The sequence below is a fragment of the Xyrauchen texanus genome, chromosome 27, assembly GCF_025860055.1.
Source record: "Xyrauchen texanus isolate HMW12.3.18 chromosome 27, RBS_HiC_50CHRs, whole genome shotgun sequence".
Classification (NCBI taxonomy): domain Eukaryota; kingdom Metazoa; phylum Chordata; class Actinopteri; order Cypriniformes; family Catostomidae; genus Xyrauchen; species Xyrauchen texanus.
In genome coordinates, this window is record NC_068302.1 from 20,591,507 (window position 1) to 20,617,510 (window position 26,004).

General features: G+C 38.1%; 1 protein-coding gene across 3 annotated transcripts in view; it reads right to left on the minus strand.

Annotated features, from left to right (window-relative positions):
• ptch1 (patched 1) overlaps nt 1-26,004 on the minus strand; it is an 89,583-nt gene that overhangs the window by 47,542 nt on the left and 16,037 nt on the right. For 2 of the 3 annotated variants that reach the window (XM_052094023.1, XM_052094021.1), the window contains exons 3-10: nt 17,213-17,402; nt 16,411-16,480; nt 16,204-16,295; nt 5,611-5,667; nt 4,796-4,994; nt 4,482-4,603; nt 2,666-2,813; nt 510-641 (exon numbers count right to left, since the gene is read on the minus strand). In XM_052094023.1, coding sequence (XP_051949983.1) covers nt 510-641; nt 2,666-2,813; nt 4,482-4,603; nt 4,796-4,994; nt 5,611-5,667; nt 16,204-16,295; nt 16,411-16,480; nt 17,213-17,402 — 1,010 coding nt within the window. The remainder of the gene's footprint in view (nt 1-509; nt 642-2,665; nt 2,814-4,481; nt 4,604-4,795; nt 4,995-5,610; nt 5,668-16,203; nt 16,296-16,410; nt 16,481-17,212; nt 17,403-26,004) is intronic. The other variant, XM_052094022.1, reaches the window with a different exon arrangement.

Here is a 26,004-nt window from a genome sequence, read left to right on the forward strand (position 1 = left end):
TGCAACTTTTATAAGTGGGAAATGTCTCAATCTGTATTCAATCTTGCATTGCCCACGTGAGCAGCAACGTCCAATGTGGCAAAGCATGTGTCCTAAATGCTAGGCCACGCCACAGACTTTCAAAGGTTCTTTGTGAGAGTTTAGATGTCAAATTCAGGTTTCCAAAATAGTTCAGACAATTTTTTCAAACAATTCAGTGTGAATAGTTCTGGTGTGAAAATTTGTTTGCAAATTGCTTTTTTGTGTAAGTTGCACCATGTTCTTGTAGTTGATACTAATAAAATATATAGCTTGAATGCACTGTAGGTAAAAAAGTGTCTGCTATACAAATAAATAAATAATAATACATCATACTTGGTGTGAACAGACAGAAACATTATGCCAGTAAACCATAGTTTGACCATGATGAAGGAGGATGTGCTTTAACTTGACCATAAAGATGAGTTGATGAAGTCTAGATGAAAACAAAAGCTCTTCAGACTGGGCTGGAGATGTGGGAGTGAGTTTACCATTAGGAGGTAGCCACTGGCGATACGAATCACACTGACATCAGAGAAGGACTTTAGGATGTCTTCCAGGGTGGTGGTGGTGAATGTGAGAACTTTCTGAGAAGAATTTACTGACACACTTTGCTGGACGGCCTGAGGACAGACAACAGAGGAAGAAGCATGCGAGGAAGAAAGAAAAAGAATATTAATTTTAAAGACAATGCGGTTTCACCTTTATTCTATTTACACCTTCTTATTTTCATAAAAAAACACTGAAATCACAATCTTGCCCAACACAGACTTACATTCACAAATGCACACATGTTCAGCCCTGCACACATACACACCAAAAAGGAAACCCTATGCGAAACGGAGGTCAGGGCTGACAAAACAGAGTAGATGATGTCACACACAAGCCACCAATGGGATGGCAGCTGTGAAAGAGATTGAGCATTGAGTGGTTTAATGTTTTCCAGACGGTCCTGTCAAACACACACACACACACACACACACACACACACACACACACACACACACACACACACACACACACACGTGTTGGGGCCACCACACCAAGAGGGGCTTATTCTGCTATGGACACCCACTCTAACAAAACAGAACCTTTTGTGTTGGTTGTAATGCCGCCAAATGTAATGTCGGTGCAAATGTATTGAAATGATTCAAGAAATATTCCAGGTTCAATACAAGTTAAGCTCAATCGACAGCATTTGTGGCAAAATATTGATTACCATAAAAATATATTTTCATTTGTCCTTTCTTCAAAAAAGCAAAAATCTGGGTTACAGTGAGGCACTTATTAAGGAAGTGAATGGGGCCAATCAGTAAATGCTAAAATATTCACCATTTCAAAAGTATATAGCCATAAGACCTAAACAATATGTTTGTTATCATGATTTTTGTGTTATAGAAATCACTTACTATCCTTTTCTGTGTAACTTCTTTGCCATGACGATGTAATGTCAACAAACCCTAAAATGACAACTATACAGCTCAAATAATACATGTTTTAGCAGAAGAATTTATGTAAGTGCTTTTATAAAAATATAAGCTTCACATTTCCTCCATTAATCCCTCCAAAAACTGTCTCCATTCACTTCTGTTGTAAGTGCCTAACTGACTTGTACTGAACCTGGAACATTAATTTAAAAACCATTTCTCTCAATAAAAAAGTAAAAATGGGAAAATAAAATGTTTGTTCATAAAGGACAAATCAAATATCCTCTAATGTTTATTTAAGATACAAAACCATCTTAAAACGCATACAGTATACATACGAAGGGTTTAGAACATGCATTTCTACAGTGTCCCATTGTGACCTTTCCTGGTCTTACAGATGTGCCTCATTTTTCCAAGTTCACACTTAACCTGCCGTTGGAGGAGGAAAAAAAGGAAAGTGTCTCCCTTTGAAGGACTGCACTTAAACAGCTGGGTCCTAACCTCAAGAGACACAGCATCTTTGGAATGTATGCATTACTTATGACTCGAGATGGAATGCCTTCACACGCAGCATGAGTGTGTATTTGTGAGTGCATGTTCAAAGAAAACACAATGTTGGACTTACCACTGTCAATAACATGTTTCAATTTAGGAAAGGTAAAAACTGATGAAAGACTTATTTAGAATGAGTTATGTATTTTAGAACAACTAACGGAAATATAAGAGGAAATGGCAGTATATGCAGGTGTATCTTAAAATATTTAATTTGTTATGGGCAGAAGATTACTACAGAAGAAACTAGTGTCAGAAATGTAATTTTTTGAAGGGTTGATTTTTGCCCATAGAATTGATTTTCATATAATCTTATTCTTAATGTCAAAGACTTCAAATGAACCATTATTTAATCAAATGGTCATTACGGTGTCTAAACCCATAATTAGGCCCACAATAGATTATGAAATATATCAAGTTAAATAATAAATGTATTATTATTTAAGAATTCATTAATAAAAATTAAATATGGAAATATTTTAAATATCTCATTTTTGTCATATTCAGTGGTATTTTTGTACTGAGCTTGGGTTAATGTTTGACTCTCATCTCCATCTGTCTCACAAAGGAAGTAGTCTACAGTCTGGTCATCCTGCAAGCATCATCACATCTTTAGGTGAAGATCTTTCAACCAATGAGATGATCTGTGGTGAGTGAAGACTATTTACCTCAGAGTATCTCCTCTGCCAGGCCTCTAGAATGGCAGCTGCTTTGTCCTCGTTCCAGTTGATGTGCGAGACCACATCATAGCCCTTTAAGTGCTCGTACATCTGCTTTGGGGTCATGAGCTGGAACATGGTTTGAAGAGCCTGAGCACTGTAATGAGAGAATGTATAATATTAAGACCTTTAAATATGGTACATTTTGACTGACTTATCTGTGGGATCTTCATTAATGAAACTGAAAGAATATAAGCACTAACATAATCGACTAGTCGGTCAGTTGTTGGAACATTTAGCCCACTAGTCGGATTTAAGAATAATGCATAAATGTTATGTTCACATGACCACGAATAGACATGTTTCAGAGGGATATAGAAATGCTAAGCTCAGCAGTCCAACATGATAATGAACTGATTATGGATTCTTAAAGTAAGAAAGGCTACAATAAAGAGCAGCACAAAATGCTTATGCACATCCTGAACATAAAAATTATGCATTTTAACGTAACCGGATTTCTTCAGAGTGATCCTCGCTGCACATTCAAAAGCGCAGAACTGCAAGATAATATTGCGTGTACATATCTAGTTCATGACATCAAGCAGTTTAAACCTTTTTTACTGCAACTATTTATTTAAGCAGTGTTAGACAGAACAAGCAAAAGATTTTAATCTCTCCACATAACCTCACAAATATGGAAATATTACTCACAGCAGAGGATTTCATTTAGTCTTCAAATGTATTTTTGATGCAGAGATTTCCTGTATCAACTGCACATAAAAAGACTAAACCTTAAGCATAAAAGAGACTAAACTTCTTACAGAGGATTTTACTATTCTGACTGTTAATCACTGTTATTCACTGTTAAGCATAGCATGTTATCAACATGCAAAAAACGTTCTCCAAGAAGTTATATCTCTTAATTTTTTTGAGAATTTACGTTTACCATTAAAACCACCACCACAAAATATTAATGTTAGTAGCTGATCCCACTAATCGACTAGTCTGTTGTTGGACCACCCTGGCACATCCCAACAAAATATAGTGACCCAACACTTGCAAAACACAATTCTGGTCGAATTGTTTCACAAGGGAGCTGAGACTTCCCCAACTGACAGAATACAAACTCCCTCCAGTGGACTCTTGGACTGTAATTTTTCCAAGAACACTTCCTGAACAACATCAACTTTCTCTTTTCAGAAAACCATGAGTTTCCCAAAAGTCCTAGTGGACAATTCCAAACACGACTACAGGCAGAATGTTTCCAGGTTATATATTTTCATTCTTAGGACTTGTTCTTATGACAATGTTCTTTCATAGTGAAGACGCTGAATTCTGGCTCCACTCAAGCCTAAAGAGCTTTCGGGGGAAAAAAATAGTCAGATCTTGGGGTAAAAGGCGTGGGCTTCCTATAGTTTGTGAGAGTGCATACTAATATGCAGTTTACTAATGATTACATTCGGCCAAGAAAGAGAAAAAAAACATACCTCATACTTTGAGTATTTAAGAGAGAGTGAGAAATGAGAGAGAGAGAAAGAATAAAAGAGAGTGAGAGAAAGGAGGGCCCGTCATACATTTCAATCTATTTCAAATAATGTGTAAGTATTATTAAAGTAAACCATCAGCAGACCACCGGATACATAATGCTTGAAAAATTTGTTAATTTCTCAAAGAGCACTGCTGATGAGTCCATGTCTCATCTCCACCTCTATTTTTCTCTCCTTTTTGTATCTTTCCCTCTCAAAACTATTCATCTTGCTTAAATAAATACATTAAGCTTAATCTATTTCTTGGAATGCCATCAGTGTTTAAAGTGGTCTCTTACCTCAGAAGTTTGCCGCTGTCATTCTTCTTGGTCCCACCTACGATAAGTTCCTCCTGCCAGTGCATGTACTTTTTGGAAAGCCCATAGCAGCCACCAGTCAGAACACGAGCCACATCAAAAGGCTTAAGGAGATGACAGATCATAAATAAGAAGTGGCACGCTCAATACAAAAAAATTAAAAACACTTAATTAGTGAATATTTACTGTAGACTGAGACTGAGAAACAGACTTCTAACAAAGAACAAAAAACAAGCGTCAATGCTTCATAGCAAGTGTTTTTCAGCTATTCGCAATATAATACATACTGTACTCACCCGTGTTGTGTTCTTGTTGGGGGCTGACAATGGGCAGTCGGGGTCGGTGGGGTTCAGACAGGGGCGGTCCATGTATCCATGACCCACCTCTGCTTTCACCAGCATCTCCTCCCAGGTGTCCACTCGATACTTCAGCATCTTCAGCTCGGCAATGAATTCCATAGGATCAAAGTTGGTCCACTGCATTGGGGGTTTTCCACTGCAGGAGAAAAGATGCAAACATTACCCTGATGTGAACTTACATAACCTTTAAAGCTGAAGTATACAAATTAGTGGTGCAGAATTGCAAAAATAATGCATTTTACTGTTTTCAAACATTCTTTACAGAACATTTACCCTGTCTGCAATTAGTCGACAGGGTAAATGTTCTCCTGAACTCCAAACTGAATGTCAGAATGGGAAAGAAAGGTGATTTAAGCAATTTTGAGCGTGGCATGGTTGTTGGTGCCAGACGGGCCGGACTGAGTATTTCACAATCTGCTCAGTTACTGGGATTTTCACGCACAACCATTTCTAGGGTTTACAAAGAATGGTGTGAAAAGGGAAAAACATCCAGTATGCGGCAGTCCTGTGGGCGAAAATGCCTTGTTGATGCTAGAGGTCAGAGGAGAATGGGCCAACTGATTCAAGCTGATAGAAGAGCAACTTTGCCTGAAATAACCACTCGTTACAACCGAGGTATGCAGCAAAGCATTTGTGAAGCCACAAAACGCACAACCTTGAGGCGGATGGGCTACAACAGCAGAAGACCCCACCGGGTACCACTCATCTCCACTACAAATAGGAAAAAGAGGCTACAATTTGCAAGAGCTCACCAAAATTGGAAAGTTGAAGACTGGAAAAATGTTGGCTGGTCTGATGAGTCTTGATTTCTGTTGAGACATTCAGATGGTAGAGTCAGAATTTGGCGTAAACAGAATGAGAACATGGATCCATCATGCCTTGTTACCACTGTGCAGGCTGGTGGTGGTGGTGTAATGGTGTGGGGGATGTTTTCTTGGCACACTTTAGGCCCCTTAGTGCCAATTGGGCATCGTTTTAATGCCACGGACTACATGAGCATTGTTTCTGACCATGTCCATCCCTTAATGGCCACCATGTACCCATCCTCTGATGGCTACTTCCAGCAGGATAATGCACCATGTCACAAAGCTCGAATCATTTCAAATTGGTTTCTTGAACATGACAATGAGTTCACTGTACTAAAATGGCCCCCACAGTCACCAGATCTCAACCCAATAGAGCATCTTTGGGATGTGGTGGAACGGGAGCTTCGTGCCCTGGATGTGCATCCCACAAATCTCCATCAACTGCAAGATGCTATCCTATCAATATGGGCCAACATTTCATAAGAATGCTTTCAGCACCTTGTTGAATCAATGCCACGTAGAATTAAGGCAGTTCTGAAGGCGAAAGGGGGTCAAACACAGTATTAGTATGGTGTTCCTAATAATCCTTTAGGTGAGTGTATTTTAGTAACATCTTTATTGTTTAATTGCATAATTTTTACTTTTTAGAAGTATTAACATTGATATTTAGAACACTTGCTAAAGCGATACTGATTCTTTAAGACTACCAGCATCAGCCAGTAAGCGCATATAACAAGAAGAGATGTGTGTAATTTCTCTAGTGCATCGATATGTGATTAGAAGTAAATGTTTCTTTTTTTGATAGTTTTAATCAACAACTGACTGTAAAAAAAGAAAGGGTATTAAGAGAGACATTTTTTAAATGACATATGAGTCCGTGGATCTCATCTTTGGACACACAGAACAAGTTAAACCAAACTTTTACTCTCAACATGCAGTGAAAAGACTAATAACTTCTCCACTATACTACTCTGTCACTGGTGAGTGAAATCTGAACATTTGCTAGCCAGTGGCTAATCATAGACATTTTTAGTCACATAGTGCATGATTTGGTCACACATGTGAGTGATTAACTTGCATTATAATGGGTTGTCACAAAATTAAAGATCAATCTAGGGATTTAAGAATCGATAGATATGTAGATTGCGATGCATCTGAAAATATATACAAAAGAATGTGGCCTGTATGAATGGCCCATAATGCTGTTTAATCATACATATGATTATGCTATCACTCCATCCCATTACATATGTTAAAATTAGTATAAAAACTTTTATTGTTTGAGGTTAAAGTAATAACCTTGAAATTGTAACTTTTTTGTATACCAATCTCAAATCATCTAAGTCAAAAGGCAGCACTTGGTTTAACTTAGAATAGGTATTAAGCAGAATTAGGACAAGGAACAAAAGGATTCTTTGTCATTTGCTTTGCACAAATGCAAAACCATCCCACTAAAACCGGTATACCAAAGATCATCTGATGTGGAGAGTCAGGTTTGCTGAGAAACAATTTTGCAAAATGGCAACTATCAAGGAGCACCACCGACTAAGCCCTGCTTAAGGTGGTGGACTGTCTTACCCATGGGCGTGCTTGAAATATTTTGGCAAATAATGGTTGACGATGGAATTCTGCAGGCTTAGGGATCGATGGGCACTGTACATCACAGAATGGCAGCACAAAAGTAGTTGAGATTGGATTTCAGCCTGCCTCCATAATAACAGCTTTGAGAAAATGGAATCAATCTGCTCATCTGATTTTTATCCCCTCTAATTATACTGCAGTGCTGGGTGATCCCGCTCAGGCCTTGGTATCTCCCCACAATTAACAGCAAAACGCAGCAGTTTCACAAACCTCCCTTGCTTTCTTTGCCATCTTGTCTCAGTTGGGTTTTCTGCACCCTCTTCTCTTGCTGTGTCTTCAACCAGTCTCCTGTCCCACCCCATATGTTTGACTCTATCCTCAGATTGCCTTCCTCTCTGCACCATTAATAATTTCTTTAGTGAGTAACTATTTAAGCCTATCTCTGTCAAACAGGCTTTTCGTTTCCATTCCAACACCATGGATGTAAAAAAACACAATTTTTTCAAAAGAATAGTTAGGGGCAAAAGCACCCTGCGTTTATACTACCCAGGGTGTCGTTAAGGAAAATAAATATATAAAAGAATATCAAGTCCAAACCTCACCGATAATTACTTTTAACCAGTCATTGCTCTTTGACTAGCCAAGTTTTCCTAGGTCAATAATTGCAGGTATATAAGCAAAAAAATAAGTATCACCAAACGAAAACCTTAGAAGAACAAAAAGGTCAGTGCATTTTGTCATAATTTGTATGCGGACTAAAAGAAACATAAATATAAATGGGCCTTTAGTGGGCGTTTACATAAAATGTACATTACTGGATTAAAAAAAAGCTAGACGAAGCGCAATAGAATAGAAAGCAGGGGTCTAAAGACGCATTTTTATAAGTCTAATTATTTTAAAGTGACAAGGTTTCCTACAAATGAAACCCTTATGGCAGGACGCTCAAAGAACTGTGCAAGACAGAACATAACAGCTAAAGAAATACATATATCAAGTCAGTTGTTAGATGGCTTATCACAACCCTGTACCACCATTCTCTTATTTATCCCTCTTTCTTTTATTCTTTCTCTTTATTTGTATGTATTTCCTTCAGTTAGCCCCTCTCTTTCACCGTGTCTGTTCACAGAAGGCTCTGCTGGCAGACCAAAAGCAGTTCATACCACATAGTATGTGCCTAACCAGGCTTTAGTCATTATTCCAAGTACCCCTACCAGAACACAGTAAAAATGAGAGAAGGAGGGGTGAGGGCAGAAAAACTTTTGCAGACTTGGTGGTTGTCTGCACAGTGTAACAGTTACAAGGAGCTATTAGCAGCTAAAGTGGAAAAATTGTGTGGGGCCTGAAGCAGTTAACCATCACAATGAAGGTCTTTCGAGAACAGCACTGTAGACTGTGCACCAATAAATCAAATAAGCATGGTGAAATCCCCTTTTCGCCACTCTCTAAAAAACATGTATGCCCTGTTTGGAGCAAATACATTTTCCTTTAAACTGAAGTTTGCTTATTTGTTGGTTGTCAATATGGCTCTATTCAGAGTATAAATATGTCCATTAGGGTTGCAACAGTATGAGATTTTCACGGTATGATAACCATCTCAGAAATATCACAATTTCACGGTATACGATATTACACAATTACTATTATTAGGGAAAACAGATTATTATTATTTTTGTTTTTTAGCAAACACTTTATTATAATTGAAACTTGAAACCATACAGGTGAAACTCGAAAAATTAGAATATCGTGCAAAAGTTCATTAATTTCAATAATTCAACTTAAAAGGTGAAACTAATATATTATATAGACTCATTACAAGCAAAGTAAGATATTTCAAGCCTTTATTTGATATAATTTTGATGATTATGGCTTACAGCTTATGAAAACCCCAAATTCAGAATCTCAGAAAATTAGAATATTACATGAAATCAATAAAAAAAAGGATTTTAAATACAGAAATGTCGGCCCTCTGAAAAGTATAATCATGCATATGTACTCAGTACTTGGTTTGGGCCCCTTTTGCATTAATTACTGCCTCAATGCAGCGTGGCATGGATGCTATCAGCCTGTGGCACTGCTGAGGTGTTATGGAAGACCAAGATGCTTCAATAGTGGCCTTCAGCTCTTCTGCATTGTTTGGTCTCATGTCTCTCATCTTTCTCTTGGCAATGCCCCATAGATTCTCTATGGGGTTCAGGTCAGGCGAGTTTGCTGGCCAATCAAGCACAGTAATACCATGGTCATTGAACCAGGTTTTGGTACTTTTGGCAGTGTGGGCAGGTGCCAAGTCCTGCTGGAAAATGAAGTCAGCATCTCCATAAAGCTTGTCTGCTGAAGGAAGCATGAAGTGCTCTAAAATGTCCCGGTAGAAGGCTGCGTTGACTCTGGACTTAATAAAGCACAGTGGACCAACACCAGCCGATGACATGGCTCCCCAAACCAACACAGACTGTGGAAACTTCACACTGGACTTCAAGCATCTTGGATTGTGTGCCTCTCCATTCTTCCTCCAGACTCTGGGACCTTGGTTTCCAGATGAGATGCAAAATTTGCTCTCATCAGAAAAGAGGACTTTGGACCACTGAGCAACAGACCAGTTCTTTTTTCTTTAGCCCAGGTAAGACGTCTGACATTTGAAGCCCATGTCCAGGACCCGTCTGTGTGTGGTGGCTCTTGATGCAGTAACTCCAGCTTCAGTCCACTCCTTGTGAAGCTCCCCCACACATTTGAATGGCCTTTTCCTGACAATCCTCTCCAGGCTACGGTCATCCCTGCTGCTTGTGCACCTTTTTCTTCCACACTTTTCCCTTCCACTTAACTTTCTATTAATGTGCTTTGATACAGCACTTTGAGAACATCCAACTTCTTTTGCAATTACCTTTTGAGGCTTTCCCTCCTTGTGGAGGGTGTCAATGATGGTTTTCTGCAAAACTGTCAGGTCAGCAGTCTTCCCCATGATTGTGAATTCAACTGAACCAGACTGAGAGACCATTTAAAGGCTCAGGAACCCTTTGCAGGTGTTTAGCTGATTAGAGTGTGACACTTTGAGCCTACAATACTGAACCTTTTCACAATATTCTAATTTTCTGAGATTCTGAATTTGGGGTTTTCATAAGCTGTAAGCCATAATCATCAACATTATATCAAATAAAGGCTTGAAATATCTTACTTTGCTTGTAATGAGTCTATATAATATATTAGTTTCACCTTTTAAGTTGAATTACTGAAATTAATGAACTTTTGCAAGATATTCTAATTTTTTGAGTTTCACCTGTATATTTTATTGAAGTATGTGTAAAAAAAGTCTCTCTAATAAATAAGAAAGCTTATTTATTATAATAATAAACCGAATTATAAACATGATACAAAATTGCATGTAAATATAACATGTTATATAATAGGGATGTCCCGATCCGATACCTAGATCGGTATCGCATCGATACTGACGTTTTTAGACGGATCGGGTATCGGTCCGACCCAAATCCGATACTCTGTGTTAGTCATGTTCGTTACTGTCAAGCTTAAAAAATGACATAAAAGAACTGTTAAAACACCATTAAAGCGGTTCATATGACTAGTGCATTTTATTCAAAGCCACTTGAAGCCACGTGATAGCTCTGTGAATTGCAATAGGCTGTGTTTAATAAGTAAACATATATGTTCTTGCACGCGCAGCTTCAGCGCTGATAGTGAATGGTGCTTTTACACACACGCGCACGGCTATTTATGGCCTTCACCCGTGCACAATATTTGTGCGCTACAAACGAACATCTCAGATGTAGATGCTCAGCAGTTTGGTTCACTTATAATATGGACTTAGAAAGGCTCTGGAGGTGCATTTAACCAGAATTTAATTAAGAAGCGAATTAAACTGTGAATAAAAAGGGTGAGGGTTTAAAAGTTAAAGCTGTCACGGGAGACTCACAGAGAGGCAGAGATATGAACTCAGTAGCAGGGTTTATTGAGCAGAGGATTGAAACAGTAATGTAAATATTGTGAGTAAATTCAGTTAAGCAGAGTGGCAAACAGCAGGTAAGTAATATCCAGACAGTGTATAGATATGATGAAAGAGATAACTCAAAACAATTTTATGATACATGCAGGCAATAATGAAGACACATGATAGACATAGTAGAAAGTTCTGGAGTCTCAGAAATACTATCGATGAGAACAGGCACAGAGTGAGAAAGTGAGTGTGTGTGTGTGTGTGTGTGTGTGTGTGTGTGTGTGTGTGTGTGTGTGTGTGTGTGTGTGTGTGTGTGTGTGTAGAGAGAGAGAGAGAGAGAGAGAGAGAGAGAGAGAGAGAGAGAGAGAGAGAGAGAGAGAGAGAGTGTGTGTGTGTGTGTGTGCGCGTGCGAAAGTGGGGTATTTATTTATGCAGTCATTGATTAGCCACTAATGATATGCAGGTGCGTGTAATCAGAACTCAGGGAGTGCCAGTATGCTAGTTAATAATGAAGTGTTTCTTAAGCTATACATTTATATTGAAATAATGTGTAACACATTAACTCTTTACATAGCCTATTAAAGAGTACACCCAATTATTTCCACACAATACTGTAAAGATATTATAAACTGATTATGTAAAATAACAACACTGTATCGGTTCGGGATCGGTATCGGCCAATACTGAGATTTCCGATATCGGAATCGGAAGTGGAAAAAGTGGTATCGGGACATCCCTATTATATAACTAAAGCATGTTAGTTTATATGTTAAATTAACTACTAAATGAAAAATAACATCAGCTGTGTGAGCTTTTGAAGTAATGTCCTATGATTATTAATAATTAACATATACGTAGGAACTCGACAGCACAACCAGACTACTCCTGTCTGTATCTTTATCTCAGTGGTTCTCAACTGGTTTTGCTTCAGGACAGATTTTACATTGGAAATCAAGGGTTGACCTGCCATAAATTAAACATAACCTGTATTTAATGTATCCTGGGTTGCATTTCCTTTTATGTTGCATAGTTTTGTTCATGGTTTTCCAGTACAAGGACATGCATCAAGTGACATTATTTTTGTTGTTGATGTCAACGTTGACTTTCAGCAGACAACTGAATAACACAGACTGCATGACTATGATAAATGATTACTGCAAGAGTTAGATTAACATACAGGTGCGAAGTGAGTTCAACATTTCTAAATTGCACAAATAATAAACACATTTACATATTCGTCTCTGGCTTGCTTTTGTTCGCATGTCAATGATGCCGAGATCTACTTTTATATTTAATTTAATCACTCAGAAGGTTTAGCTACCTGCAAAATTAGTCGCACCAAACATCACAAGCAGCCTCAAGAATGGACACAGAGTAGCCGTATAACACTTTTCTTTGAGCAGAATATTGCACTACAGATCGCTAAGTTTGTTCAAAGGGGAAAGCGAGACGTGCATGGTTGCCAGATTGCACACAATAAGTATAGCATTAGGTGCAATATTTCCAATTTGCGCAAGTATAAATCTCAAACTGGGGGTGTTTCCTCTCTCATCTGGCAACCATGAGTATGTTAAACGCTTGTGGAGACATGTGAGGTCCCAATGCAAGTTAACTGAAATATCCAATGAAAAATAAAAACACTTTTATGATAAATGAGCTGCGGGCCATATGTTGCCCATGTCTGCTTTAGCTGTTTGCGAGATTATCATTAAATCTGCCTTGGCAGTCCTAAATAGGCTGTCACTTGGGCGGCGGCCGAAATATCTTCAATGGGAGAACCATGACATTGTTCTTTCCCTGCTGTCCACGACCCAGTCCGAATAAACCAGTTGAGAAACACTGCTTTAACTCACACGCACTCATGTCAGACCCCCTAGCCTCGCTCATCTCTGACATTTTCTCCGCTGCATTTGTGTGTGTGTGTCGCAAGTTGACGAGTCTAACAGGCAGACAAGGAGGAAAGGAGATGCGCCCACGCATGTGAGATTCTCCGTCCGGTTGCATTTTTTTCCTCAACACCATAGATAAATGTATGGTGATAAATGTACATAGTATGACAACCCTCAATTTTCAAACCATGGTATACCGTGAAACCGGTATACCGCTGCAACACTAGTTGTCAAGTCTCAAAATGTCAGTAGTCGGTACCGATACCAGTGAAATTTCGGTACAAAAGCCTAAATATGCTAATTTGACTAATCTAATGATCACTTGAATGGTTAATTGACATTTCGAGCAATTATAGCAATGATTAATCATTAGCTCTTAACCGAAAATTAAGATTGTGCATCGGGTTAAGTGGATTACATGCATTTTAACAGAAGAATTAATGTAAGTGCTTTTGTAAAATTATAAGCTTCACATTTCTGGCTTTAAACCCTACACAAATTGGCCCCATTCACTTCCATTGTAAGTGCCTCACTAGCCATGTTTCCATCCAAGCTGCAAATTTTATTTATGCAAAAAAAACATATAAATCGCAAAAACAATGTGTGAATAAATTTGCGTTTCCATCCAAGGGTGTTCATAAGGATGAAATCGTCACTTCCGGAGAAATTGTAACCACTGTGTGTTTTATTAATAAAACACTGGCAGTTTAGAGCACACAGACAAAACACTCTAAAAAACTCTGTCTCATGTTTGGGAGTGACACACACTTCTGGGAGCACTATATATGTGCGTTCATCCATCCTTATGACTATACTGTGCGGATCTAGAAGATATTTTTCAACAGTGTCAATATACCTTCTCTTCCGTACAGTTCAAGTTTGTTTTCGACTTATCTGCTCTGCAAGCTCTTTGTAGGCTTTGGATTTTCTAGACACCGTTATTTCAGGATGACCTGAGCAACATTTCAGATTCGATGATTGGCCCGCTGGTTAGTCCAGTATTGAACAAGTTTTTCAGTGACATGAACTTTCTGATGTGCAACTTTAATCCCTAACAAATTCAATAGGAGTTTATTCGGTAAATGTGTTTCCATCATAATTTATGTGCATTTCTTCTTATCGAATAAACTATGTATCCACTTCAAGCGAGCATATAATTTTTTGATGCGCATTTTGGAGATTTATGATATAACATAATAATTTATAACAAAATACATACATTTCAAGATTATATTCAATATTCTCTGAAAATAAATGTAAAATCTTCCACAGTATATCTTCTCGAGTAAATATACCTTGTTTTAAAGGAGCCTTAGATATTTATATTGGAAAACGTATTTTTTAGCAGCATAATATAGGCTAAGACTGCCCTCTAGGGCTGAAATGATTAGACGATATTATCGACAACGTCGACAATACAAATTGACAACAAAAATTGTTGTTGTTGAATAGTCGTCTGATTTCATGTAACACAACATGAAACGCTAATGATGATGCTGGAGAGCAGCACTTCAGCTCGCACTTGATTGAGGAGAGGAAGAAAGAACAGCTCACAGTTCAGACTCACTCCAAATTTTCCAAACAGATTAAGATGATGTAGATCGCAGAGTATTATAATACAAATAAGTGAATACAGAAGCAGTGTCGTCGTGAAATAAAGCGGAACTTGCCAGTCAGAGCGTCTAAAAAAGGAAACTCTGCATCCTTATATACTGTATTTATTTAATGCATCCTTTATTAAAGTTCAAATAATGTGGAAGCTGGCTGTATAAATAAGCACAAACACGTATTTTCTGTGTGGTCAGAGCCGCTTATATGAGTCGCGTGAAAAACAGAATTCCCAAATTCTACTGGCTGATGCACTGTCTCGTGCGGAGACACTCATCACTGGCACACACTTGCTGCAGCTAGATTTTGTTTATAGTGATTTCGTGATTATAGTAAAGAAAATCGGTGATACGCAGCTCTATAAAGAAGAAAGACTTTGTTTTTTGTGAGTTAAAGATGGATCGAAATCAAGTGAACAAAAAGGTGAGAGAGTGTAGTCTTGGCCCATTATGCAATGCAAAAAAAAAATTTTTGGTTTGTTTTCCAATATAAATATATACAACTTCTTATGTACATTTACTTTAGCAGCTATACTCCAGAATAAATAATTGTTATCGGAGAATTTTGAATATAATATTTTATTAATATTAATATTTTAAAATATCGAAAAATCCTTAGAACAAGATACATTTACCAAAGAAGCCTCATATTTAGACTTGCTTTTAGAGCAAATATCTTGAATATGAGTATAATTTGTCTTTACTGCACTGGCAGAAGTATGAACAAGTGAAAAAATACACTTATCAAAATACACTTATATTTAAGATACATTCTCTTAAAGCAAGTCTAAATATCTTATATGTTGTTTCTCAAGTAAATGTATTTTGTTTTAAGGATTTTTAGATATTGTTAAATGGAAAACAAGACAAAAACACTTGATAACAATACGATTTTTTGTAGTGAAATTTTTAATGAATTAAACAGTTAGTTTTTCCAGTTAGTTTTTCCACCTTTAATTCAATGAATGTCATTTATAAGTATTTTTTAAGATTTTGTCCTCTTTATTGTTGGTTAGCAAGTTTAATATATCCTTTTAAGTTGAGGCACAAGCTGAATAGTCATTTAAGTGCTAATGATTAATCGTTGCAATAATAGCCTGAATAGTCTAATGATCATTCTAATAATCATTAGATTAGTCGGATATAAAAATAATTGTTAGTGGCAGCCCTACTGCCCTCTCTCACTTTTTTGATCATTTGAATTCGATCCATCTTTAACTCACAAAAAACAAACTCTCTCTTCCAAATAGAGCTGCATATGGCTGATTCCTTCATGATACACACTGTGTCAAATACATATATCAATGTATCTCAAGCCGTCAAGCTGCGGCAAACATGCGCGAGAAACGAGCGTCTCCATGCAAGAGAGTGCATCACCCGGAGAAGTTTCAAACTCTCTCGCACAGTTTGCGTCACTTCACTCGACTGCAGCACTTAAAGTAAGAGGTGCGAGAGCCAGGTGGGGCAGCATCTAATATTACATGCTCCAAGTAAATACAGAAAGGTGAGTGTAACTTACGGGAGGTAGACTGTTCCTGAATGTAGCTTAGCACCTTCCCAGAAGCAGTCCAAAGGAGTGATAATCAGACATGGGTGCAATTTCTCTATAATCTGTGTAGAAGGAATCTCTATTACAGTCACAATATTCAGTAATGAGTGAGTCCTTTTCTCAAGTTTATACATTTCTACTAAAATATAATTTTTAAGTGTAAATATTCTTTCTTACCTGGTCCACCAAATTGGTTTCTGTAACAAGTTCTCCTGATTTGTAGCATAAATGTTCCAATTTCCATTGCCTGAAAACACAACAGCAGAAATAGTATGAACTGTAAAAGGTAGAGGTAGCAAGGTTCTTGGAGAAACTTCCAAAAAAATAAAATTCTATCATGACTTACTTATTATAACCGAAGACTTCTGAAAGCCTATAATATGATTTGGTGAGATACAACCCTAAAGTTACGCCATTTATTGGTGAAAATCAATAATATGATTTGGTGAGATACAACCCTAAAGTTACGCCATTTATTGGTGAAAATCAATATGAGATGAAAATGAGATGATTGTTCACAGTGGCATGCAAGTGCACGCAAATGTTTTAGCACTCTCCACTGTGAATGAACTGATTAAGATTTTTCATTTTACTAACAATTACTAAAATCTTTGGTTATTTGTCACCAAAACCTATCATCTGTCTTCAGAAGACTTGGAATATGATGCAGAAATCACTTGGATTACTTTTATGATCCTTTTGGGTCCTATAATAAGCTTTAAAGCAATTCCACTGAATTAAAAAAATTAATTTAAGCAATTCCTTTTCTGTTCTGCATTAAAAAACAAAAGTCCTACGGAATGGAACAACATTAGGGTGAATAAATCATGACACAATTTTCAAATTTGGGTGAACTTTAATAGTTTTGAGAGCAGAGAGGATTAAGCTACCACGAATGAGCATCACACAATTCATTATTTACTTCATTACAGAAATATCACTCTTAATACCACAGTGGTTGCTGGGCAAGTGGCATTACCTGTTGTACATGTAAATGTGCACTCTGCTGGCCTTTATGGCGGAATCGAGGTGCTGTTTCAACGCCTCCACTGTCAGAATGTTAGCACCTTCCTGTCGCGGTGTCTGAATCATGAGCTGAGGGCTAAACATGGCCTCCTCTCCAATCTTCTGCCGCGTGTACTTGAGTTCCTGATTCACCCTGCCACCCACTGTGAAAGTGAGAAGACATTCAGATGAACGTTCTAGATTTTTAAAATCTTCATTTATACACATAGACATAAACACACTGAACAACTCTAGAAATTCCTAATCAAACATCCAATGAAACGAATTAAATAGCACAAGTATTGAATGCAAATTGGAGCTTTGTATCAAAAAGTATCCCAAGCTTCCCAGCTTCTATCCCAACTTAATACGCAGAGACAACTACAAGTAAGCCATTCATAGGTTAATTTTCTTGAAAACTGTAAATACTGTGTCTATGTGGCGCTACAAAAATTCCTTTTTGTTTTGAGAGACCCGCTTAGACCCACCCTGTTACTCAACCGATAGCTTGAGTTGGAGGTGGGACTATCTGACTGTTTGAACAACTGAAATCATATTCAGAAATCTGTTTTGATAACATTGTTTATTTCTGCAATTCTGTTCAGTGGCGCTAATGTAGCAGAAATTACATACTTCAGCTTTAACTCACTTCCAATAACAAAATCAAATTTTCCACCATTTTCATATAGGCTCAAACGAAGTCTCACGGTAATCAATGATATATACTAGCCTCTATGAAAGGAATTTACAATAACACATGTTGAGCTCCCATCTGTCCTGTTAACTCGACATCAAAATGCTTTTCAGTTCAACCTTTAACACCTGAAGTCTTCTTCACAGTTTTCAAACTAAGGCCTCTGAATTACGAGTGTATGCGTAAGTGGGTTTTGCATGTGCACACGTGTGTTTGAGTTTTTGCTGCTTTATTGTGTTTGGGCAATGGGGTCCTTGTGTGGCTCACCTAAGCCTCACACAGGAACAGCGAGCCTTCACAGCTACAAAAGCAGCCTTTCAAAAGAGTGATGCTGAACACTGTCCAAGTCTGCCTCTCAAAGCTGTCGATTCTTCATGTGCTCTCTACCTGACCTCTGAGAATAGAAGACTTCTCCATTTCCAGGATCAAGCACCCTAGAGAAGCAGGCAACACGGTTCATAAGGGCTTCACAGTTGCAGGTAAATACGGTCTCAGACAGGTAATCTGCTCAATCCTCACAATCAACTTAAAACTATCAACCAAATCATCTTCTGTATTGCTTTTGTGTGATGTTTTGTGGATGGCACACTGCATGACTTGAAGCACTAATGATATGTTGAAGCAGGGAGGAGGGTTCTTTTCAGGCCAACTAACACAGCTTTGAATAGCTGAGGGCAAATTCAAGCAACATTTACATTCACTTCATTTAGCAATCGCTTTAATCGAAAACGACTTACAAATGATGAATACAACAACATAAGTGATTCATCTGAGGCAACAGAACATTCAGGGTGCTCAAAATGTAAACTGACTTATTCCAGTACAGATATTCTGATGGTACTTCTATATATAATCTATACTTTGACAATGCCAGGCCCAGATGGAATCTGTTAACTTTTTTGGGGATACATTTTGCCTTTTCTTTGCCGATTTTGTGGGGAAATCTGCAAATTCCATATTTAAACATACAGTATATGAGCTAAAGACATTAAACTGGATATGTTAGGAGCCAATCAGACTGAGCACGTTCTTTCATTAAAAAAGCTAGCTGTAATGCAAAGGATAGAACAGAAATTACAGAATGCATGAGTCTTGAGACGCTCCTGTGTGAGACGCTGAAAAAACTGTAAAACGTGGCACAATGGTCAAAGATGACCATCTAGCAGAGTGGTTCAACCTTTTATACCAAAGGCCCCACAGTTTCCAAGACAATATTCTGAGGCTCTATCCTATGACATTTGCTATTTGCTTTGTTCCACGCACATGTGCACTCTTCAAAAACCTGTTTGAACGCTGCTTATGTGTTTATGTATATGTCACATAAGTGGCTTTCTCCGGAAGAAACCTAGGTGTATTAAACCACTTTCTCTTAATACTCTAAGTGGCATAAGGAAATCGGCATTCTCATTTACATGACATTTCAGAATGACGCTTTCTGCAACAACTCTGGAATAACCCGCTTTCTTAAGTGTATGTAAACGTGGTCACTGACAGCTGTTATCAGTTGTTTGCCTAGAGCAAATGAAGGACCATGTGTGCCCTGGCATTATGGCAGTGGCAGGGGAGCTCTCTCATAGGGAGTGGGAGGGTAGGCTTTGGTGGTTGTGGGGCCCGCCATTTTTTAAAATGCAAAAGGTACTGCTATATAAATTGCAGTCTGAAACATTTTAGAACACATTGACAAATTAAAATGAAGCAATTTTCGGGCCTTGTATACCCAACAAAGCTACAGTAAAGATTAGTGAAGCACATTTTCAGTACATTTCATATTACACAGTTTAAACATTATAGCACTTACTAAAATCCCCCTTAAAATGTATTAGGCCTAATGTACTGTAATTGGTTTAGCCAAAATCTGAAAATTAGATTCAAAACAATTGTAAGCCGAGAAGCTTTAAAATATCTTCCGCGTGCACCAACGAAAACTGGATTGTGTGACCTTGAACTACGAGGAGGCAACTTTCAGAGTGTGCTTTGTTCTTTAACTCATTTACTGTGACAGAATCACATGCTTGTGATTACCAATGTTTTTGTAAGAAGTTACACTAACAGATACTTTTTCCCACCTAGTTGTGTGGAGGCATCTAGACAATTTGATGGGTGTTTTTTTTCCCTACACATTATGAACATATGTGAGAATGGTCTCAATGTTATGCATTATACGCCGGCATAACCATCTTTTTTTCTTAAAACCACAAAAAAACTTGCAGCGTAGAACATCAAATATACTGAAACATTTATACTAACTAAAGCAAGAACATTTCTTTTTCTCATTAACTCTTTCCCCGCCAGCGTTTTTTAAAAAATGTTGCCAGCCACCGCCAGGGTTTTTGACGATTTTCGCTAAACTTTAATGGCCCGCAGAATATTTTCTTCCATGAATATATGAAGATGCTATATATCACAATAAAGATCTGAGCCTCTGCTTTTAGGCAAAAAAAAAACGATTTTATTTTATCTTCATTTGTTCTTTTTTTATTGCGACTTGAACAGAGGTCGGTTTTGTCAAAAAACAACATTTCAGACAAAAAGCTGAGAAAAAGGCATGTTTATGTCTGATATTTTGAGCTTCTCAATACTCCACTTCTTCATGTTTGAGACGATCGCAGTCTGTTTCTTTGATCAAAGAGTTGCGTACTCTTTCAAAACATGCGCAGGGGTCTTCCTTACCATATAACACCTAAAACACGGAAACCCGGAAAATTCCGTGTTTGGCGGGGAAGCGTTTTTTCATAAAACACGGAAAATTCTGTGTTTGGCGGGGAAAGAGTTAACCTACTCCAGCTCTGGGGGGAAGGGCAGTATAAAACAATCTGTAACCATTTATAAGCTATAATCCAAGTTAACAATGGTTTTCAATTCATGAGACAGACATAGGTTAAATATTTTCAAACCATTGTAATTGTGTTAAAGTTGAAAATAACCAGGCAGACCACCCGTTCAGTGAAAAACGGTTGAGAAGAAGGAAACATTATATGAAGCAGTAAGAGAAGGCAATGGATTGCTTTTTCCAGGGCAAAAACACACAGTACATGATCTAGTTTTATGCTTATAATATCCCTCATTAATTACAGCTTTAAGTGAGTGTGAGCTTTCCTTCAACATGATTATTGGGACCAGGTTGATAACATCCCAAACAAGCTTAGCATATTCCTGATAAAGAGGCCCTGGAAACACCTAAATGTTTTAGGGATGAAGCAACCTCCAATGTCAGCTTTCAATCAGAAGTCTCTCCTCTAGATTAACATGAACCGAGTAACCTTCAAAGCATGAATGGTTCCTCTCATGTACGCCAAGACCAACAGAGGAAACAGGATGGAGCCACAACAATGCATGTCAGTCACTTTACAGAGAAAGCGTTCCATATTGCAGGAAACCTCATATTACGACCTGAACCCTAGAGAATTCCACACCCCTCCAGAGACTTACAGGTTCTGAGGTCACAAATGGCCTAGCCTCAGGTGTGAAATTAACACCCCTGCTCCACAAGAAAATGTGGGTCTGTATGTGTGTGAGAGGGAGAACATGAGCAACAGTTGAATTTACTCAAACATGACCGCAGGTGTGTTTTAAGGTCTTTGAAAAGCCAGCATGATTATCTAATTCCGTGCTAACAGATTTTTGAGAAAAGGTCTGTTGATTGCATCAACCAGGGAAGGTTAAAATATCTTCCCTTTCATGGAGATTAACACTGAAATGGTGTGAAACACAGTCTTCTAGACCACACTGTGCAACAGGGACTAAAAACGAAATGTTCTGAGTAAAAAAGCTATTTTTCCGGTTCAAAGGTTCCGCAGCCTCTTTTCCAAATGGTTACCGGTTAGAACAAAACAAAAGAATGGTTAATAACGTTCATTTTAAAGTGACAATACTCTGCGCTAATAGGTGGGTGAAATACAAATTGCAATGTTGCCAGATCTCACAAGATAAACAAGCAACCTAGACTGGAAAAACCCAAAATAAGCCACTTACCTCACCAAAATAGGTGGTAAAAAAAGCTATTAAATTATTTCCAGTGTGATGGATTTATCAGCATAGAAATCATAACAAGCCTTCAGTTAATTTACAGTTAAGTATAATTTTTATTACAGAGCTGCATCTAAGTCAAAACCCAGCACCATCAAATCTGTATTATTGCATCATATCTGACAATAATTTAGTGAAGACTTGGAAACATCTGAGAAAAGTATTTTTACCTCTAATAATGTTTTCCTTGTATCTGGCTTAGCCATGCATGTATATGTGGTATTTATATACATAGCTATTAAAAATGTCTTCATTCACAGACTGCGACATCCACAATGGGCAATTAGGCAAAGAAATGTGTAACGCACCCTTCAGGGTCAAAGCACATTTCATTTTTTTCGGGCAACATGTAGTGGTGTAGTTCCAAACATTTACTGTGATATACCCTTTAGCCTTTATTTTCATGAAAAAATTATCAGAACAAAATTAACCGGTTATAACTGGTTACCAGCATTTAAAGTTTTCACTCCGGAACAAATGAAAATCAAAAATGTTTCTGGTTTTCGGTTACGTTCTGCAAAAATTTTGTTAGTTTTCGTTCCTTGAACTGTTTTTAGTCCCTGCTGTGCTATAATATTCAATTATAAACCATAAAATGGTACCATATAAAAAATACACAACAAACATTCAGCTAAAACAGTGTAGACTCTTATGAGCCAGTTTGAATCGGTTACAAATCGTGATTCCTGAGACAAACGATTTTAAAAACTGTTTCTGATGAAAAATACTTTTTTAATTTAATTAAAACAAATAACACATTTTGCTTAATATAGTAATCTGATGGATGGATGGATGGACAATAGGAAGCTATATTTGTGCAGAGTTCCACACAAACAGGTTTTCCAAGAAGTTTCATCTCTCTAAATCTTTACGGGCAGTCCTTTAATGCACCGCTGCTACAGCCACCAAAGCACCACTTGTTTACTGCAAGACTTCAAATACACTGCTGTGGGTAATGCTCCTGTTATTATGCAGAATCCACAGGTTTATTTTTGAAGTGTAGTGGAGAATATTTTTCCCGAGTCGTTCTGCAGATTTGTCAACTAAATGTTGTGCCCCTGCAATATTTATAATCTAACAGCTATACACTTTGAATGCGGAGCGAGGATAGCTCTGTGACTCCATGAGCTCTGGTTACATTGAAGTGTGTCATTCTGAGTCTGGAATGCACATAATTGTTTTTTTAATGCTGCTCTGTATTGAAGCTTTTATTGTTTCTTACTTTTAGTAAAGTTTTGTGTGATAAGACATTATAGTTATCAAGCCTATTTATTTGTTACATATCCACTAGTTACCCTGTTAAAGGGCTGCGCTTAGCATCCATATATCCCTATGAAACGCATCTGACTGGTCACATGGACATAATGCCTATGTAAAAAATAAAATCTTAATTAGTGTTTTGTCTTGTTTTCCCGTTAAAATATCTATACATTCTTAAAACAAGATATATTTACTAGACAAGCAAAATGGCATAAGATATATATCTCAGACAACACATTGACTAATCAATTATGAAAATTGGTAGTTTTGACATCCCTATTTTTTACATGCAATTTCTGTATTAAAGAGTGAATGAATGTCAGACACAACTACTCTTCAATAAATAATTTCTTACTAAAAATGAGGTTAACACAGCTAATATAACATAAAATCGCAGCACTTAAAGAATTGCAATATATATCAAATCAGCAACTAAATATCATTGTAACATCGAATCAGGAGGTCTGTGGCAATTCCTAGCCCTACTTAATGACCCTGTTTTCACCTGGAATTACGATGTCTCGGGTGATCGGATCACATGTGGTCAAGTGAGACAAATCACTGTTCACACCTGGTTGCTTAAATGCGTCTCCTGTGGCAACTTGTGTTTGGATATGGAGGGGAGGGTCTCTGTTTCATGACGACATACATCATTCACTCCGTCAGTGTTTTACTGCATGATATTAAAGCGCATCATTTCAAGCAGATTTATCCATTATTTTAGTAAATTGCCTGTATTAACAGAGCTTCGGGTGTTCATGCTTCTCATCTGTTTTGATATCAAACAAACTAAAGAAGATCCATGAAGCTCTCATGATTGTGTATGAATCAGTTTTTTTCACAATTTCCGTTTGGATGATTATTACCTTTTAAAGCCACTGGTAAACTTTTTTTTACCGCAGCGGTTGATAGACAGGTGAGGGGTGGTGCTTCACTGCTGCCGGGATGCATACAGGACGGATTAGCGTTTACACATCAGATGTGATGTGGTCGCATGCGTTTTTGACCACTTTCGTATGTGGTTTCTGTGATCCGATCACAAAATCTATTTTCTGTGATCCGATCACAAAACCTATTTTAGACCTGTATTTAGGCTGACCACATGTGATCAGATCACCCGAAACGCATCTTAATACCAGGTGGAAACAGGGTCAATAATATCTAGAAATGATCTCCACAAGAATAAGAACTATCAGCTCTGCCTAGTTATCTGTTGACAAGTTCCCTAAAATAAGCTGAAATAAAACAGCTTATTCTTGGTGTACTTGATGACTTGAAAAGGAAATGAGATATCAAAACTCTGACCAACTATTAAACAGAAAGCAGTAGCTGTCACACCTATAAACAAATTAACATTTCCCTTTTGCTTGCAATAGTTTAGTTACATTAGACAGCAGCCAACATTAAATGTAAAAACAAAGGTATGTGTCCACTGTTATGTGAGGATACTTAAGTGTCAATGAACAATTTCTCTCAGTGAGGAGTGCAAGGGGGCAGTCAGGGAATCTGGTGTGCATGTCAGTGTGTGTTGGTGCCTGCATTCAGTTTGTTGCATAACATTAACCCTTGAATCTCCCTTTCACAACCAGGAGGAGCTGCATTTGGAAGGGCTCTTCCATTGGCCCCCGTTTTCAAGCACAGCATTACTATTCTCTCCATTCAGCTGCAGCGTGGCTTTTGAGTGGCCTGTTTCGGAGGGGTGTGTGGTGCTCTGTACAAAAGAAATGCCCCACCCACATCACCACCACCACTGCAGCCAAAACCACTGCACCCACCCCCTTCAAGATCATGACATAACTCCTCACCAGCACTAGCTCCCCTACTGCCCACCTGCTGGAGGGCTGGGAGGAACAGTTGCTGGTTTTGCTCCATGATGGGATGGTATGGCTTATTGCGGCTGGTGATGAACTTATTTTCTTAGGTGTGGTGGGGGTGGGGTTGGGGGTGATGTGGAGGAAGGGGCTGTGTGTGGCAATGCCGGCACAGAGAGGCACTTTTTATGACTGTGTTGCGGGCAGGATTAGCTGGATTAGACTCCAACTCAGAGAGACCCCCTGTGGTCAAACGGAATTTTCTGCACAGGGTTGAAACGGCATTAACTCACTTGCACAGACCTGCTCAACTCAAAGCACATTTTGCAGCCTACGTCAACAACCCTGTCAATGGAGCACTGATTTTAATGTACCCTGAATCTTCATCTAAACCAGCCAGGTACCTCCAAAATATTTACATATTTACATTCATCTGTACTACCTGTTGATCCAACACTTTATTTGGCTAAATGAAATCAAGGGCTTGAAAAAACATTGTTGCATTCTCTACATTCTCAGCAAATTTTAATACATTAAGCCATTCCATCAGACAGGTAGCAACTCCTGAGAATGTCTTGCACACACGCTCAGTCCTTTAATGGCTGTACATATGCTGACCTGAACCAAGCGCCTCCCTTCCTTTCACAGAAGGGTGGGAAAGAGGGACAGTGGAGGGCAAGTAAAAGTGAGATAGAGGCAGATAGAAATGCAAGGGAGAGAGAGAGTCCATGACCCACAGCTGTACCACAATGCCCCAAAGTAGTCTGTTCAACCCCTGACACAAATTTTACACCACAGCTAGGGATGCCGCAGTGTGACTTTTTGACGGTGAGCTTGCTGTCCCTGGTTAACCTGAGCTTGCTGTCCCTGGTTAACCGGTTTTACAATTATTTAGTATACAGTATGTAATAAGAGACGCTCCAATCTAGGGCACGACACCACTTATGAGAATCCCAAGCTCAATGATGTGTTTCA